Genomic DNA, 20,241 nt, shown 5'->3' with positions numbered 1-20,241 from the left:
GATTTTATAGTTCAAAATAAATTTTATCATTCAATGAACATGAATGCACTTATTCCAGTGATGTATTAATTCCATCCAGTGAGAATCCAGAAGACTGTAGAAATAAGTTTCCACAACTGATGTTACTTATTCGTTCCATGTAAATATTCAGTCAGATAGAAAAGTCTAGCGGATAGAGTAGATTTTGAGACAGGTCGTAATTTTATTCGCCGATTTTTACGATGTTTTTGTTGTGTGTATCTTGATAAAAAATAATTTTTCAATTGCCTTAACCGTGTCTCTTTTCTCACCTAGTTGATGCGAACGACTATTGTTTTACCAGTGCTGAGGTAATGGGCAAGCAAAATTATTTTACATCTTCTAAAACTGATGTTAACACCTTCTTCTGGTGATATACTCAATTTTCAACTACAGTTATAATCCGCTCGATTGGTATATAACCATATTTTTGTTCTGGCGTTAACGATTTCCGCACTTATTTTCCATATATAACATAATATCTTGTATATTTGCCATGTTTCCTGGCATAGATGCACTTTTAAGGTGTCCATCACGTTAATCGTCTTCAAGACTTGTATGAGTATTTCAAAATGCAGCAGCCAATTTTACTGAATTGAAGTGATACCTCAAATATATACTTTATTTTATTGATTAAATTATGAATCTGTACCCGCAGTATTTGACTCAAGTCTAATAAGTATTATCAGTATTGAAAATGGTAATTGGTGTAGGATGATTACTAATTATCAGGTTCTTGTAGTCTCCGAATGCTTGAAAATTTCTGCGGTATTCTAATATAAATGGCATTTAATTTCTGTTTTTCTAAATCACCTTTTTATATTTATTCAAATTGTCTTTCGCTTTGTTCGTATTTAGAAGAAGAAGAATTGCAAATTAGCCAGTCAGTGAGAAAATTAACATGTTAAACTAGTTAACGACAAGTTAAGTTTAACGACACTTCTTTCAGACAAGTCAAAACGATACAAGTCACAATAAACTCTTTATATTATGTGTGGCTGTTGAACACTTGCCACAGTTAGTTGTATGCCTATATTGTTGTTTAATAAATGCCTCTCTCAATTAAGTTAGGTCTTTGTTTTATTATGCGAATCATCAGAAGTTTACAATCGAATAAAATATTGTATTTTAGATAATTATGATGGTTTAGAAAGGAACAAAATAAAAATAAAATTATTTGATTCTATATTACCTAGACACGTTTTGATAATTACATTCATTCACGTAAAAATAAAGACATTTTTGATGCAATTTGTAGAAGCTTATAGTATATAATTGAAGAACGTTTCCAAACATTTATTCTGGTTTTCCTCTATAAAATCCATAAAACTTATACAGGGTGTAACACGAAGGTATATTCAGATTTATAACAAGTTTTTTCAAGCTTATAGACACTCATTATCCAATCAATCACAGATAAAAACATCTAAGTACCACGCGGACTGTTAACCTATAGTTGCCTTGGATAGTACCTTGTTAAAATTGGGAACTGTGAGTGAGGATACCCATAAAATGATCATATGACGTTTGTTTTGAAATAAAATGTAAATCATTTGTTGAAATAATCAACAAATTTTATTAAAGACTTATATGTATATGACACTCCAATTGATTATTTAAATTCTTACAAAATAATAACCAAGCCAAAAATAAACAAATCGAAAAATTTCTAGGAAAACATTGAAATGTGCCAAACTTATCCCAGGAGATATTCAAATCCTGTTCAAAACTAGATAATATTGTTGTTTCAAAATGTGGTTCCTTTCTAAATTCTAGTACCTAACAGAACATAATGACAGATAAAATCAAAATATCCTTATTTTCTTGGACGTGCACAAAAGACGTATTTACTTTTATTTTTATGGTCCCTTGTAATTTGTAACTGTGACAATGCTCATTGTCATGAAGTCAATTTATTATTAGTTGTATCTCATTTTTTCTGAACAAAACGCATTGCTTACACAGATTAAAAGGTTTTCTTGTTAAAGTTCTGTACAAAATTCTGAAGAAATCTGTACGGGGTACTTGGCAATTGTGAGTGTAATAAATATTTATTGCACCTCTTTTGTAAGTTATACTTGACCAAAAGACGCCGCTCTTATGGATACCATATTCAAAATGCTTGTAAACTAAGAAAATGTGTTTTTTATAACCGGCAGTACGTTGGTCTGTGCTAAATAGGGCCTTTGAATACCTTTCAACATGCCTTTTAACGGTTTTATCATTAGTTTGCTGAATTTTTTTCAAACGGCAGGAGTCAAAGTCGTCTTGTTGGGTATTTATTATACTACTACAATGTGAATTGATCATCCATTCTTATAATTAAAATTTTTAATAATTTCTTATTTGATTACTTTTTAAGTCACTAATAATTTTAAACAGTCGCCATACTGATGTAATTAGTGCTTATGTAGCCTCAATTATCTTGAACAATGCTATGTAAAAATTGGAATACACAGTGACTGACAGCAAAAAACGATGAGGAGTTTGAGAGGAGATATATTTCTTAAAGTTAAGCTATTTATTATCTTTCAAAAGAAAAACCTTATAAATTATATTAAGTAAATAAAAATTAAAAAACATATTAAGAGTTCTAACCATTTATGGTCAGTAACAACACAAAACCCCAAGGTTCGTCATTTCTAAATACTCTTCTGTCACAAAACATCTGGTTAAGCTGAATTTAACGCTTGTCTATCACATACTTGTTTTTCAATCCGAAAGAGTGTAATCAGCACCTTCATACTTATAATCGATTTCTGTTCGGACAAAATAATTAAATTCAGTAATTCATTCAAAAAGTATGAATTCGCGAAAGTTCTTCATCTTCATTTAAACAAAAATCAATTTAATCATTTTCTTTTGATGAAACATCATTTTTTTTCAAAAATTTCTCTTCTCTTATCTCCTCTAGATAGATGATTAATCTGTTTCATAGAACTATCAACTAAGCTAGAGCATGTTGTTCTTGACTTCCTTTTTACCCTTAGAAGTTCTTTATATCACTACATCGAAAGTTCATAACAAGCACAAACCACTAAAAATTAAAAATTAATCGAGATTAAGTCACCTTTTTATTTTACAATAATTTGTTTTAGATGTACTGAATATGAGGAACTTGTACAAGGGTTCATTCGTAAGTTGTGAGATAGACAAATAAAAACAAATATTTATAATTGGATAAGGCTTTATCGTTTTTCACAATATTCTCCATAAAGATCAATAAATTTTTGTATGCGTTTGAACCAATTGTCGAAGCCATTCCGATTGAGATACCTTCAGAACATGTCATCTGACGCATCAGGTGTAGAAAACGTTGCCCTCGCAATTTATTTGGCGGATGGCCCATCACTTCGATGTTTTAAATGTTCAAAAACGTTTTTGTTTTTTGTTTATACTGATGTGTGACTAAAACGACAAAATATTTGTACAGAAAAAAACTCTATTCATTAAAAATAATCCTAAAATCAGAGAACAATACAAAAAAATGTAAAAACTGGAGGAATTCATATCAAAAGAAATGATATATAATTTCTTGAGGAATTCCACATTCTACTTTTATGATAATATCCATTTCCATATACTGAAGAGCAATAAACTATATTTTTTATGATTTTGAACTTTCATACTCATTTTAAATGTAATAGAAAATGGATCACATACCCATAATCAAAACTCGATATTTTACTTATATCTTATCAAATGAGAAAATTCACATCACTATTTAATATCCTTCCTCCATTATCAATGGACCAATGCGCTTAGCTAATATTTTGAAACCTTTGGAGTACTAGAAGTTTATCCAAGTATGAGATTTTGGAAATAATTCAGTGTTTTCGAGTTTTTTCCAAACATTTTACTTTTCAGGTATTCCAAGAAACATAATCGAGTGTTTAAGGATACAGAGATTGTAGTGGATGTCTTAAATTTAACATAACGAATCAAATGAAATTTGTCACAAAGTGTATTATTAAATTTACGCTTATTTATTTTCAGTGCACACAAACTTTGCTAAAATGATATACATAAAGCCAATATAAAATTATTTTTTTATATAAAAAGGTACAAGTAGGCATAGTAGACAAATCAAGTGTGCTATCAGCTCTGATAATCATAGTAAGCAGATCGGATTTTTGGTAAGCGTCTCTTCGTTCATTAACTTTTATATGAAGTGGGATTCGATAGACTATAAAATATATTTAATGAATATTGCCTCTGTGTACAAAAGTGTGGTAAGAGATTCAAATTTTGCACCCGTTTTAAATTGAACTCGCCAGACTATCTTATGTCTTTGTCGCCGCTAAGTTTCTAGAGAAGTTGAGGAATGAATCCGATGATTATTAATAAACAAAATTACTGCGTAAAGAGTGGAACCAAATCATCAATGATCCTTACAAATTCCGTTATATCCAGAAACATTGAACGGAGATCTAATCTTGTCTTACAGTCAATGGAAATCGTTACACCATCCAAAACAAATTTTTGTTTGTGAATAAGGATGCTATCCATGTGGGCGTGACATGGTTTTAACAGGATGGTACTACGTGCCATACAGCGAACGGAACCATCAACTTAAAATTCAAATTTAGCATCAAAGGTGTTTTCGATAGATAAATTTATAAATTGGCTTCCGAGGTCAGGCGATTTCCTTTTTGGTCTGATGAACTGATGAACGCAACATTATTTGTTTTATTCCTAACTTTCGATCAGCAATACTCGGTAAAGTAGTCCAAAAATGGACGCAACATAAAAATTCCTTTTTTTTTTCTTTTATTTTTATAAATTTCTTATTTTTCTAATTTTAGACGAACTGCCGATCACCGTTGATTAGTTGATTATATTTTATTATATCGAAACTAAAATGTTTATGTATTTTTTGGCAGCCCATAGAACATCTGTTTATTTCAAATTTAATGGCCTTCCATCAAATAGTGGTCATTTTTCAATCCAAAGCAATCTAATCAACCTGTAAATCGATTTTTACCACGATAAAAGCTCATTTTGGCAATAATTTGCTAAAAAATGACCTCCTCTTTGATTTGGGAAAGGCCACACAATACGTCTATTATTAGCCGCCCTTCAGTTTACAAATTCATAAAAAATAGGAAATAATGTTGTTGACTCTTCATTACTCTTACACAGTATTTTTTTAATTGACACAGCATGACTTGCTATTACTCATGTGTTGTCTGTTTCATTATATTGACAGGTCACTCAATTGGATCCTATATATACCTTTTTAGGTTCATTTATATTGCAAAAGGTGTGAGTAATCTCCAATTCCGATATATAAACTAGACATTACTATTAGTTCATTCCGCACTTTATGGAATTAGCCAGTTTTAAATGCATCAAAGAAATTGTTTGACAAGAAATATCTCCCTATTCCTTCCTTTAATATACTTGAAACTATTCAAAACGTTCATTATTCTTATAAAAATCTTTCAGATAGCTTACCTTCTCCTAGAACATGGAAAGGAAAAGTGAAATAGAACTGACATCCCATTATAAGAAAAGAAATCTTAACCTTCCTTAGAAAACGAAGTATCAGTCTATATAGCTATAATTAAACCAATTATTGTCGAGTGTTACCATATCTCAAGATAAGGAAAGCAACCACCGATTCACCATGATGATAAATGACACAATTTTAAAGCTAATTATTTATCATTGTCAAGAAAAGACGAGCGAAAGATTAAAAATATTTGTTTCCACTACTAGAACTGCTTTACCAAGTGGTAAAATACTAGAGAAGAAATTCAAACTTGACTTCAGATGGTATCCATGGGGATTTTTTATAGTCCTTATCATACTATTGAATGGATTAAACTAATTAATTTAACCTTTGATGGTGAATTAGCTTATAAATTATATGATTAAAAAAAATTATTATCCTGTCCATCAATTAACTTTTTCAATTTTCCTACGTTATGGTTTTGCTAACTTCTTTCTCTAAACAAATTCATGAATTCCGATTGTTGCTAGGTGGCTCCACCTATCTATGCTTTTGTTCCTTAGAATTTTTGTTATAAAATACAACAAAGTATTTATTTATGTCAATATTATATTCTTGTTCAAATTTTATGATATTTGGTTAATAAATTTTTGTTCTTTTAAACTTTTCTTTTATTATCAGTTTTGTGTTTCCCGAACGATCATAAATATAACATTTAAAAGTATTTATGGAGATTCCAGTCCTGCAATGCTTTTGTCGATTGACTATATAATCCGCTTTAGAAATATGAAGAAAAGATATCTATTCTTATACAAAGGGTAGTAGCTAATAAAGATACCAACAATAAAATAACCCAGCAAATCCGAAATATATACAATCGCGCTATTGTTGATAATATCTTTTACCTCAGAGTCAGATATGGAAATATCACGTTTTTAGTATACACTTTGTTCCATAAACAATTCTTTTATTACAGCTTATAAATTTTTAACGGTACAATATACTAGAAACTGTCATTAAAAAAAACCTTATCAAGGGTTCTCAAAACGTCCTTGTCATGTTGTTTTAGAGCCACTACTGCAGTACGAGTTAGTTTTTTGCGGTCGCAAACTTTGAGAAATCGTATGACTACAGCTAAGCATTTACAAGAATCAGTGGACAAATGAAAGAACAAGAATTAAGGTCAAAACGACCAGCCACGGGACCAAGGCTCATCGCTCATCGCGTTTACAGAATTATCTCGGCCAGGGAATACCTGAAATGGGGCAAGATCTTGTTAAAATTTGCACTTTCAACACATAATAGTTGTTTAGGTGGTATACAAGGCCTCGACAGCGATTAGTATAAGGCTACCTTTGTCAGTTGGAGGAGTTGTTAAAGTTTGGAATAAACTTTCGTCGGTGCATCGACCTGCATATTGTACAACAAACTTTGAATGCTGGATGGTAATGATAAACTTAAATAGTTAGTGATTTCCTTCAGCCCATTTGTTAGCGATAATTTCGTATTAATGCATGATAATGGTTTCAACATAATGCAGTTGTTGGACACCAATATTAATGTAATAGATTGCCAGTAAAGTCCAATAGAATACATGTTGGATGCTTTGAATATTGAGATAATTTGGTATGATCTGATGTTAATATAAATTCAAAACTTAAATCTAAGTGCGAATGAGGCACAAAATGATGTCTTATTGATGCTGTAAAAATTCTGTAACACTACATAAAATGTCAGTTTCATCAATCTGTGGTAATTGCTATCAAATTAAAACCTCTTTGTAACCAATTGTTCTGCATTTTGCAATTTAAATTTAATTATTTGTACCACTTAGAAATTAAATCTTCCTGAGGTCACCATGTAAAATAAGAAGAATGAAACCATAACTTGGTTACCGTCCGCGAACTTCTGGAGATTAATTTAACACGATGAATTGTTTTCTCTAAAAGTAAAGCATGGACTGAGGGTAGTAGGGAACTCCGAGTATTGAATAACGTTTCAACTTCAACCCTTTAAGCTTTTAACGTTCTTAATTTAGTTAGAAACAAAGGCTCGAAGTCGAAAGCCACAGTTTTCATTCAATTAATATTTCAATTGCACTTGTGTCGAATGAGAAACAAATTCATTGAAAGAAACGGCTGTAGTTTTCTGGCATGAAACTTTAGCTCCTTTGAAGACATTGTTTTGAAAAGATTGGAACAATAGTAATGTTTTTGAGATTGAATCAGGCCATGGGGTTTTTGTTTCATTGAAATTTTCCTTTGTAATTTTGAGTATTTGTTTGAATAGATTGGATTTGGCTTTTAATTGCATTTTGCAATTATTTTTCGTCTTATAGTTTTTACGGGTTAATTGGTACAAAGTAATTATTCATATCAATTATCAATTTCAAAGTTGTTCAGGTTAGGAATTGAGGAAGTTGCATAAAAGTTTCTCATTTCGAGAAAATAGAAAGTGAAATATCAGCAGTACTTCTTAAAATCGATGTAGCATTAGAATTGTAAGCTTATGGTTCTCATACATTTCAAACATTTATTTCTTCGACCCTCATGGAGGCGAAGGCCCCAAAAAATAGTTTTTTACCATAAATCAATTCAGAAAATAACTTTGCAGTAAAAAAGTAGGTACTTCATACTTCATTTTTTTGTAGTGTTTTGGAGGAGTTGTTCAATTTTTCATCCATTAGAAACTTGAATTAACAATAAAATTAGCCGTTGCTAATTATGTTTTCATAGTTGGAGGCAGAGAAAATTTGTAAAATTGGAAAACACAATAATTATTTAACTAATTAATATCCCAGGTAATTCTCAATTCTTGTATCCGAGTTTTGGTTAAAATTGGTAGTAACTATAGACATTAAAAAATGAGCAATGTGGAGTAAATTCGAAGCATAAATCTCTCCCTGGAAATTAAATCGGCACTGATGAAAAAATAGGTGTTAGAGGGGCTCGAGTTCCGAAAACGGGAATCCGATTGGCTTAAAATTTTTACCAGATACTCTATAAAACACCAGATGATTGTACCTTGTCTCGCAAGTTCAAAAATCTTGAAAGTACTCTACTTTAGTTTAAGGAAATCGTATTTTTACTTAAATAAAAATATTTCAAAAAGCATAGGAAGAATATGATGGTGCTAGATGAAGGAATTAATTAATTTTTTGTGTCAGAAAAATCTAAATATAGACACAAAATATGTGTTTTTTCCTTTTCCTTGCGAGGCGCCAAAAATCCTTTTAGGTAGAATCATTTAGTGTGTGATAGAGTATCTGGTAAAATTTTGAAGCCAATCGGTGGGTTCCTGTTATCGGAAGTCAAGCCGTGAGAAATATTGTTATTATTTCCAGCAACGACTCTTTTATTTCTAGTAATTCTTATAACATGCAAATCATCAATTAGTTTTAATGTCCTGAACCATGAAATGGGAAAAAATATGTTATAATAATGAATCAAAAGAAAACGTATAATTTGAATAGGCTTATCTAAAATATTGCAAAAATATTATATGAAGTATCGTTTTTTCGTGCCTAATTTGATGTGATGAATTGATTTTGATAACAAATATTCTGTTGCTTGACATTCCAAAAATCCGCAACAACACAATGAGAACAGTACATTTATTAATTTTTGATTAGGTGAATCATCATACAATTTAAACAACTGTATAAAGGTTAAAATTTCCTAGTTGTATATAACTGTTTACAAGATAGAAAAATTGAAATACAAAGCTTTTCTCCAAAAAATTCTTAACAAGTTGCATTGATTAATACCCTTGTCAACTGTTCTTAAATCAATAAAATAGTGAAAGTAAATCGTGTCTTTTTATCCTAGATTAGTGCAAACCGAATAGGTCTTTCTTGGTAATTTAAACCTGTTCACTTTTGACGTTATTCTATGGTGAGATTTGAGTACCTCAGTCTACAGATAATCATAAATATTTATCAAGCAATTTGATAAGACAATAGATAACAACCAAAAGATTGTTTTGTTCCTCGGAATACCGTTCTTCCCAATGAATTTATCTTTAATAATCTAGTATAACTTATTCCATTTTTTGAGCAAGTATTCTATCCGCGATTCTACTAATTTACCAAATACTACGGCCGATGCAATGATCTTACTGAAATACTTTCTTCAAACAATAAATTTTTTTCTACTGATATTGTCGGCGATTTTGACTATATAGTTCTCACAAATTCCAAGACTATTCCATATTTTACATTGCAATCGCATATCTTGACTTAATTTTCAAAAAATTAGTAGCTTGATCCACATTTTCTATAAAAAATTTAAAATAGAAACATAGAAAAATTCATCGTAATTTTATATATATATATATATATATATATATATATAAATATACATTTTGATATATTAATGCATCTAAATGTTCTTGATTTTATATCTCTTCTGTTGTAAATTTCATTTCATTTTTTTCAATTGATCAATATTTCTATCAACGTCACTTTGAGTATTGAATTTTGAATCCTATATATATTTTAAATTTTTACAAGAATTTATACAGCTCAAAGCCACCACAAATCTCAATTAATTATTTCTAAGACGATGATTACATAAGTATTTGAAAGCTCGGAAATATATTAAAATAACTTTGGTGTTTCATTGCCACGTTCTCAGTAAGAAAACGTTCATAATAAAGTTGGAATAGACTTCGTTACAATTCCAAATATATAAATGTATATATATATATATATATATATTTGAATTAGTTTTTTATAATTTTTGAAGACAGATAAAAATTTGACGTTTCGATTACTTCAGTCTTTATCAAAAAATGATTTGCGTCTTTATATCAATCAATAGACCACCTACATCGTGAATATGAAAATAAAAATAAAATCAAAATAGAAATCTGTTTTAAGAAGAAAAATTAATAGATTTTTACTTTACAACGATGCTTCTCAAAAGGTAAGTTCTATGGGATATTCCATTACTGTTTTCTATAAAACAGTTTTTCCAACTATATGTTCATAATTTTCATAATTGGAAATATTTCTAGTCTTTTAGACAACTCGAACCCTCATGCACCAATTATCAGAACATCGAACTAACTACAAAAGCACTTAAATAATTGTAAATTCAATTTTCATAGAAAATAATCTTGTATTGCCATCTGGATCAATGGCCTCCAAAGTTTTCAATTAAAAAATATTTTATTCACATCAAAATTTTCGACTTTTATCTAAATCTAAAATAAATTTTAATACCGTCAACTGTGCAAGTGTATAAAATTACAGTCGACAGTTCAAATCAATAATATTATATCAAATATCAGTATTAATAATATTATTTTTAAATAGAAGAAAAGTATTGTCTCCTCAGGTGGTTGTAAAATAGGAGAAAGTAGGTACTTACATTTCCTCTAAACAAATAATACATAGATTAAAGTTATTAGTTAATTTTTCAATAGCGACTGGTTTGAAGTCCATGCTCAATTTCGCCATTGAAAGATTTCTAAATAAAATATCAAAATTACATCCAGTTTAGATCTATCATATACTGGTAGAAATTTAAACTATTTAACTGTGTTTTTCTCTTAATATGAACTATATCTACAAGTTTGAACTCAGAATTTTTTGTAGGTACTTACCGTCGGATACAGAATAAACTTGAAAAACTGAACAACTATATTTTTCAACCAAAAATCACAACTTGGAATAAATTTGTTTTTATATAAAGAGGAAGTAGGTTAACTGCAGTGATACTTAAACGTTAAAAGTTAACTGAGATTTATTTTATATATACATAAGAATAAATTAAAAACTCATATCAGAGTTCTTCTTCACAATGCGTGCGCATACTAATATATGGATATATACATTACTTTATACATAAAATCAGTCTAAATACATAATCACAGAAACATATTTAGTCATACCTAAATAATAGAAAAAAAAACATTAACTAAACAAGTGAATTAAAGTATGTAACTTTAACGTAATGTCAACAAAGGTTTTTCAACACTAATACATCACCGAAACTGGCACTGGCCGTCTTATTTCTAAATCTGAACTTGCTGGACTCGATGCCGGACTTGATGTCGCTGAGTACATCATCGGAGCAGTTGGGATAGAAGGAAACATGCTCATGTGATGAGCTGGTGCAAATGCTTTCGGTGGTTGATACAATGATGAGTACAGAGAATTATGAAGTGATGAATGAAGACTTGTTACTACCGCAGGTTGAGTGATATGTTGTTCTTCCGTTTTCATCGGCATCCTCGAAATATCAAACGCTGGGTTGAAATATGGATAGGGAGAGTTCAATGAATCCATACCTGGGAAATGATACGGTAATTGTGGCATTGGGAAACCTCCCATAGAAGATTTCATACCACTAACTAAAGGTCCTTTGGGTTTTCTTCTCGGTCTGTATTTATAATCTGGATGTTCTTTCATATGGAGAGCTCTGAGTCTTTTTGCTTCATCTATAAATGGTCTTTTATCGGATTCAGTTAATAATTTCCATTCCGCACCCAATCTTTTAGATATTTCTGAATTGTGCATTTTTGGATTGTCTAATGCTATCTTTTTTCTCTGAATTCTTGACCATACCATAAAAGCGTTCATCGGTCTTTTAATATGGCCTTCGACACCAGGAGAACTTCTCTGTTGATGTTGCTGTTGATAATCATCAGTCATCGTTGCGTTGGCAGCTGAAAAACCGTACATATGAGCCATCACTAAACACTTTGTTGTTCACTCGACTAACGTACATTCAAGACTGATGTATCAGCAACTTGTCAAAAGGTATTTGTGAAATTTCTAGGCGGGGCGTTCGGCTACGAGAAACGTTGGAAAGGGGTAGAAAGCGGACGACTCCGCCTCAATTTTTTACCATTGGTTACTTTTATCCCCTACTATATACGTAACAACTCACAACGGTGCTTTTTTCTCCTCTTTTTATTGTTGATATTCTTTCAATTCAAAATACCTGTTCATATTTTCTTGGGAGGTTTGTTATGTGTTTTGTAAATGTTTGTGTTGTAAAAGTAAATTTTATGAATAGTTGCATGGGTTTTAGAAAGAATTGATGTTTATGTAGCGTTGGCAATTACATTTTTGAAGCGAATAACACGTCTCAAACATGACCGATTCTTTGGACGCGGTCTTCTTACAACTCGAAATTAAGATATTGAGCATTACCAAATAATTCTATTCATAAATTGTTTCATTTAATTCAATATGAATCTTCCTATATTTTGGATTAGGAAAGAGACTTGCCATTTGTGCTTGTAACATACTTACTAGAGTATAAGACTAATAATCATAAAACTATGCCTCAAAAATTAACTATGTTATTAACTGATCAACTATTGGAACTTTACTTGAAATTATAATTTTTAAGCGGATAAATTTTGGAAAATTCTTAATGGTAAATTATTCAAAAAATAAAACAAAGAGAAAGGTAAAGACTGAAGTAGTCGAAACGTCAAATTTTTATCAGTTTCACAAAAATTTTCACATCAAATGATATATTCTTAGATTATAAACATTTTTGCATATCTTTTTCTAATGCAGAGGTTGTAACTTTTTGTACCTTACGACTGTAATAACATGCTCAGATCCTGCATGAAGGATTATTAAAACTTTGCCTTTTCCAGATAGATTTCCAGTAGAGGATTATTTGAAAAAAGCATCTCTTTTATCTCAAATAGATGTATCTATCCATATTATGAAATTTGTTTGACCTTCATTTAGCCAGATGTCATCAAGGAAATAAATTGGTCCCTGTTCTCACCTATACTGTTTGATAGATCTTAGGCAATCTTACAATATAATTGCATTCTATTAAAATACTTTTTCTATTTCTTCCTTCTTCCCCGGTATCTAAAAAAATATAATTTTCTTAGTACATACATAAAATAAATAAAAGAGGTTTCAATTCTTGTAAAAAGTATTATAATTTCCGGCTTATTGGAATTTCTTTTTTTTCTCATAACTTTATGTAATGATGAAGCAGATATTTGTGGTAAAATTTTTTGTTGTATCGTCGAATGTTTATACAATACCTGGACGACCTCTACGATTGTTATAAGATACCAGTTCCGGTGTTTCTTTGATGTGTTTCTTCAATAATTCGGAACACATTCGATCTATCAACTCTAGCTATTTTCTATAACTTACCCATAGTTCTTACAATTTTAAATACAATGGGCATTCGAATTTTCCTCTGGTTCATCATCTGAGATGACAAATTCACAATGTTCAGCTCCTCTGTAGATGATAAGTGGCCTAAAATTACAGAGCTCCTCTTTTTGAGGGGCGAATAATATCTGGAATATCTTGGAATATCATCTGAATCCATTTCAAATTAGTCCTGAGAAAATTTATTCTTATATTTTAATAGAACAATAAGAAGAACTCAAGAAAGAGCAAAACGGACACTATTCTTTCCCAATATACAATTGTCAAGCATAATATATGTCAAAAGTGCTGTCTAAAACAGTCTGCGATTTAACCAATCAGAAATCTACAGAATTTCCAGCTTAAATTAGAATCAGTGCTTCCAATTAACAGGGTATACACATATTTCAGTGATAATCACAGCAACGTCCAAAGTATTTCATTCATTTAACAGTTTTTGAATCTTCCTTTTCAGCAAAACTGTAATATGTTCATCACAATCGACTTGACTTTTTTTGTACAATTAAACAATGGTAATGTTTTTTCTCTTTTGTATACATTTTATAGAATCACAATATCTTAGTGTAATGTGCTTCCACTTTCAAATTAATCAGTGGAAGTATACGCGAACCCAAGACCAATCTTCACTCATTATATTCCGACTACACTCTTAAAAGACATTGGGAATCATCCAGAATAACAGTTTTAATTTATAGTGATTATATTCTACACTGGTAGATGGGTAAAAATCTTTCTAATTCTATAGAATAAGATATGAAAACAACAATTTTATCCTTTTAACGTTGTAAAAATAGAAATGTCATTTATAATTTATGGTATTTATAAAATGTATGTGACATTTAGAAATAATGTATAGCCAAAAGTTCTATTTGCTTGGTTTTATGATTGAACTAACAGACAGAATTCTTAGAAGGACGTCTTAAGTTGGAACAAGGTAATTTCAGCTTTCTTTTAATTTTATAATCAATAATATGCATTCGTGCGGCTATCGGTTTAATAATGAAATTCACTTGAAATGATATATTCGGAGAAGTAGGACTATACGAATAACGATCACTTATTACTACCCAGAAAAATATTTTTATCTAAAAAAAACTGATTTCAAGATTATGCAATAATTTTCAAAACTAGAGTGATTAAATTATTTCATTTTCATCGTTGATAGAACGCCATAAGTTGAATAATATATTAGGGGAAAAGAAATAAATACTATACACATATCCACAAGAAAAGATACAGTCCAAGTTGCTAAATAGTTTTGATACGATGACAATCATATAGAACTACGAAGGACATTTTAATTTCGTGATATTTGGCACCCATATCAGATATCGAATGATTACCATTTCACTGTCCAACAAATTTAATAACGGTACGAAGCCTTACGATTTCTGAAGCATTTTTATTTACGTACTTATGAATGGGTGACGAATATCTATTGGGAATGAGGTTTATAAGAGGATGCTTCAATTCTCTTGACTTTCTACTCCCTATGTGTCATGAAAATTCTAAGATATTCTGGGCGAATGTAGGAGATGAATTTGAGCCTGCAAGAAGTAGTCCAAAGTTCGTCCAGCTACCTGAAACCAAGCGATATCTAGCTGCAAAGTTATATTATGAAGGCTTCTGACTTGAGACACCATAGTATAACTTCAAAGTGCGATATCCAAAAAATTGGAGGTCACCCTCGCTCGACCATCATGCATGTCTAGTGTTTCATACTTGTTAGTCGTTCTTGGCACTACTGAAGTCTATTTCTTTGATATTCCCGAATTAAAGATCTTTTCTGTCTATAAGCACTATAAGTACGTATTTCATTATCTTTGTTGAAGAGAAAAGGTAGCTTAGATAATAGCCCAAGATAGTGATTTTGACCCTATATCGTTGTGTTCATGAGTCTAATATTAAGTGGGATGAAATTAATCCAGATCCAAACTAGAGAAATACGAGTAGGTACACCTATTGTTAAACGCTTAGAAACGATTGACCTAATTTATTACGGAAAAGTGTTGAAAATCAACATTGTTACATATCAACGTAAAATTCGAGTTTTACGATTGAACAGCTCTAAACACTACTGAGAATTATCAATTAGTTGTTATTGGTCGATTCTTTGATGGCGCGGCACCCACTTTGACAAAGCTTTCGCATACCCAACTATTTATTCATTCACAATATACACTTTAATATTCAGTTTCACTTATTGGTTTTCCGAAATTATGCTGCAGATTTTTTTGATATTTTCGTCAGTGCGAACTTCTTCGTGACATCCACCGTATGCTTTGTCTTCGGTACCCATTTCGCCTCGTTTAAATTTTGCAAACCACTTCTTAACCGTTTATTTTCATGAGGCAAACTTCAAATAATAATTATCAAGACAAGCGTTGGCTTCAATAGTATTTTTCTGCCAAACAGCAATGCTTTTTGAACAAACGCAATTTCTTTTTATCCATTTTTTAAAGTAACAAAAAATACACTTTTTTAAGTTTTGGCTAATTGAAAATCATATGGATTTAAACTAATAGCTCCATCTATGTGTTAGCTTACGAACTTCTCAACCCACCTTATAGAATCGGTTTATTTCTATTTAATTTTAATTACTGTAAATAACAAATTATTATCGTTTCTTCGCATTCTAGACCTAATAAACGATTGTGAATTTTTGTAAGGCAACTGTATTTAAGTAAATTCTTTATGCTGATAGGTCAGTTCGTCCAGTACTAACAGGAGAAAAAATAAATAAAAACAGGAGTATTCAACTGCATTGAAATTTTATAAATCGTATCAAGACTTTAATGATAAACGTATACGTGGAATATTTTTGAACTAAAATTATTACTGGGTGTTAAGATTTTCATATCACTGAGTATATTTTTAAAGGAAAGTTCATTTACTAAAACTACTTCGAATACTTAATTAGTTAATTCAATGGACATCATTAATGTAGTAGCATATTTCACTGGAGACAAATTTTCCGTGAGGCTCATTGTAAATTATACAAGGTGATGCAAACCAGAGCGAATGGTCCAGTGAACATAGACAAGGGTCAACGTGACCCTCAATATTGACAACTATAACGGTTACAATAGCCTTTTGTCTTGCACAGGTCGGGTTTATTCTAAACAGTCGCGTCTGTATAATACCAGTACAGTTATGAACAAAGAAGGTTTAATATACTGTTGCTTTCAACAAACTAAATACGATCCTTTAGGACATTAGGATAATTTGTGTAAATGTTACTCTACCGTATTTGGAAACGAAAGTAAGTATCCATATTGGTCATTAAAAAGATTTCATGGAATTTTGTACTACGTGCTCAAATATATAAAAAGATAAAACAATTTATATTAATATCCCAAGTTAAGTCAACTTCATCAGGCATCAAATTAACCACTATAATGATTTTTAATTATTTTTTAGTTGAAGAATGAAGTGTTAGTATCAAGAAAGAATTGAGATATCTGTGAGTACGTATGATACAGTCTAGTATATACATACAATGCTTCTTTTGATAGTAAACCTAAATGGGGCAAAGTAGATCGATTAAGGAATCAACATACTTCCATTACATCGTGTTATCAACTGTTGACTTAAATTATAATTTTGTGGCATCCGTAGGTATATTTTCAAAAATATACAAATTCATAAAAATACAACAACACATAATATAAATATCTAATCTAACCTAACCTATACCTACACTAAAATGTAAATTATAGCGTACCGATTTAGTGTTTAGTGATTTGTCTCTTTTCTGCTTTTGGACGAATTTACTTTACCTATAAGTTTAGAACGATCTTTGTGGAACCGTAGGACAGGTAATTCATTTGGACTTTAATCCCTTGCATACACGCATTCCACACGCTCTATATGTTTGTTAATGAGAATATTGAAGACTTAGAATTTCATTAAGTATCTTTCAAGACTTGCATTAAAAACAATAAAATCAATGTGTTAATAAGTTATAATAAGTTATTCTTCTGAATTCGTGACACTAAAGAAAACCTCTGCAGGATATATAGAAACTATGAAGTCCATTCTATAGGCACAGAAATCAAAACTAAACATCAGGATAAATGGTCAAAATTAAATGTGTTGCTCGATATCCAAAGCGGTTTGACCATTGAAGAGAAAACAATCTGACTTAGAGTATTCAATTCAAGCAGTTAGTAGGAAAAGCAGAATTTGACAAACTATTAAAGGCAAATCAGTCTCTGTTGAAATTATTTGATTCCATTAAGAATTTTATTTATTGTTACTCAATTTTCCTTTTCCACTAGTTCCACTACACATTCGCAATATTTTCCATAGATATTAACCGAAAAAAAAAAATATATTTAAATTTTCATGGAAAACATTTCTCTCTCAAATTATTCTTGACATAACGCGAGTCAAAGCGATATAAACTAATAGCGAAGAATTTAAATAAAAATATCTATATTTCAATAATTTCCCATAGCTTTTGTCGTTAATAATAATTAACTCTCCCCAGCTCTGGTAAAATATACCTCAAGAGGGACATCAAGGGTCAAATTCACAGCAAAATCGAATTAGATTTATTATAAAGCTATTTAAGATTACGCAAGTGCATTGAAAATAAGTGGATAGCTGACAAAGAAAGCTGAACTTGAAGTACTTGCAACAATTGTCAGCTCGGACCTTCTAAACAAGGTACTCAGGATAAGTGGACTGAGGTTTCACTGTGGGAACTCCACCGGTCTCACCACTCATTTCTTTTGTTTGAGAAAACAACACATGTACGAGATCAAACAAAGAAATTTGGAAAATTGAATGGGATATGCTTTGATATTGGAAACAGAGATTTCTGTGTCTGATAGCATTATAGGTATTGATTGATGAATTGAATTGAATATCTCGTTTTATTATCGTTCCTTATAAATGGGTTTATTGAATTACGGGATATATATTAACGTTATAGTCAAAAGTCAATAAAGATTAATAACTTGATTTATATAGCTGAAAAATCCATGGTGCCAATTACTGACTTTATAGATTTATTTACAAAAACTACTTTGAAAGATACAAAAAAATGTCTCTTAGTTTATCAGACTACTTTAATTATCTGAAAATAAGGCATGGAAATATCTTGACACATTCGAATCGATAAGAAAATATTATTAAATTAGAAAAACTTCCTTGGTTTTGAAACCAAATAATTTGTTTCCATAAGATTGTTAGGATGGTATATTATTACTTAATGACTTTGCGATCACCCGATATAAATTCATCTATTCAAATGATTGTGTGTGGGTCAAACGAAAAAAAAGCTCTACTAATATTCGAGATTTGAAAATAGAGGCCAACGCACGGAAGGATAGAGTCAGATATATTGCAAAATGCATTATAGAATCTTTGATGTCGCGTAGCCCGTGTCATGAAGGAAAATTTTGAGCATATCCTGTACTTACTCTAATTTCTTTCTATGTTTAATAAACTGTCCTTTTAATGGACAATTTTTTGTCACTTTTTCTCTTCATGAGTCCAATCTTTTTTATACCTTTTCGACAAATTTTTATTTAGTTTCATTTATTATTCATTTATTGTATATATATACGTGGACTGATTCTTTTATTCCGCCCCTGACTCAATTATATTATCATTACGCCAAATTATAACCTATTATATGTAGACGGATGTTTAAACCTATTAAGCGTGCCTACAGTAGGAGTCCTTATTCCATATGGTCACATTTCAGTATAAAAATGAATAGTAGGTGCCCAACACAGAATTCACAAAAATTTTGAGGAAATATAGGATGAATCTGTAGTATCATATGATATAGATATAGAAACAAGCTCGTGTCTTGGTTTTAAATGTAGTAGACAGACGAACATGCAAATGGAGCCCCCACAACAGCAAACATACACGAAAATGTTCATGATATCGTATTGCTAGATCAAAGTGTGATTATAAGACAAATAATTGGAGTCAATTGTCTCTCTTATCACTTAGTATATAATATAATTACTGCTAAACTAGACATAAAAAATTTGTGTGCACGATTGGTTCCACGAATGTTAAGAGACACTCACAAGCAAACTCCAATAGACTTTCCAGTCTTTTTTTAATGCAGTATAGACAAAACAAAGGAAATTTTCTTGTATTATCCGTTACAACGGAACAGTTATAGATCCATCACTATAACTTACAGGCCAAAATACAGAGTGTAGAGTGGAAACATAAAGATTCACCCAGAAAAAGTAATTTTAGTGAATTACTTGCAAAAAGGATACATATTCAAGGGTGCTATTATGGCCATTTATTTTCAAACTTGAGCGAAGCATTAAAAGAAGAACATCGGGGAATTTGCGCGAAGGCGCTCTCTTGCATCACGATAACCAACTCAGTTACAGATCCGCCATAGCTCAGGCAGGGTTCTAATTAGTTGAGCATCCGCCATATTCTGCAAGTTTGTCCCCAAGCAATTACCGGCTGTTTCCAAAACTTAAAGAGTAATTGCGCAGTAAACGATTTTTTTCGGTTAATTAAAGAAGCCATTCGAGCAGTAAATCAGTGCTTTACAGGGGTTGAACAACTTCCTTTCGAGACGCATTAGAAATATTAGAACATCGATGGGAAAAAA

The 20,241-nt window shown here is 30.8% G+C and overlaps 1 protein-coding gene across 1 annotated transcript; it reads right to left on the bottom strand.

The window, feature by feature from the left end:
* Positions 1 to 11,242: 11,242 nt before the first annotated feature.
* On the bottom strand, positions 11,243 to 12,181 carry LOC130904047 (SOX domain-containing protein dichaete-like). The gene has a single exon (XM_057816562.1). The coding sequence runs from the start codon at positions 12,168 to 12,170 to the stop codon at positions 11,454 to 11,456; it is 717 nt and encodes a 238-aa protein (XP_057672545.1). The 5' UTR covers positions 12,171 to 12,181; the 3' UTR covers positions 11,243 to 11,453.
* Positions 12,182 to 20,241: the final 8,060 nt, after the last annotated feature.

The sequence above is a fragment of the Diorhabda carinulata genome, chromosome 1 (assembly GCF_026250575.1).
Source record: "Diorhabda carinulata isolate Delta chromosome 1, icDioCari1.1, whole genome shotgun sequence".
Lineage (NCBI taxonomy): Eukaryota > Metazoa > Arthropoda > Insecta > Coleoptera > Chrysomelidae > Diorhabda > Diorhabda carinulata.
Note: the sequence above shows the minus strand (reverse complement) of the source record. Positions and strands in the feature narration are given on the sequence as shown.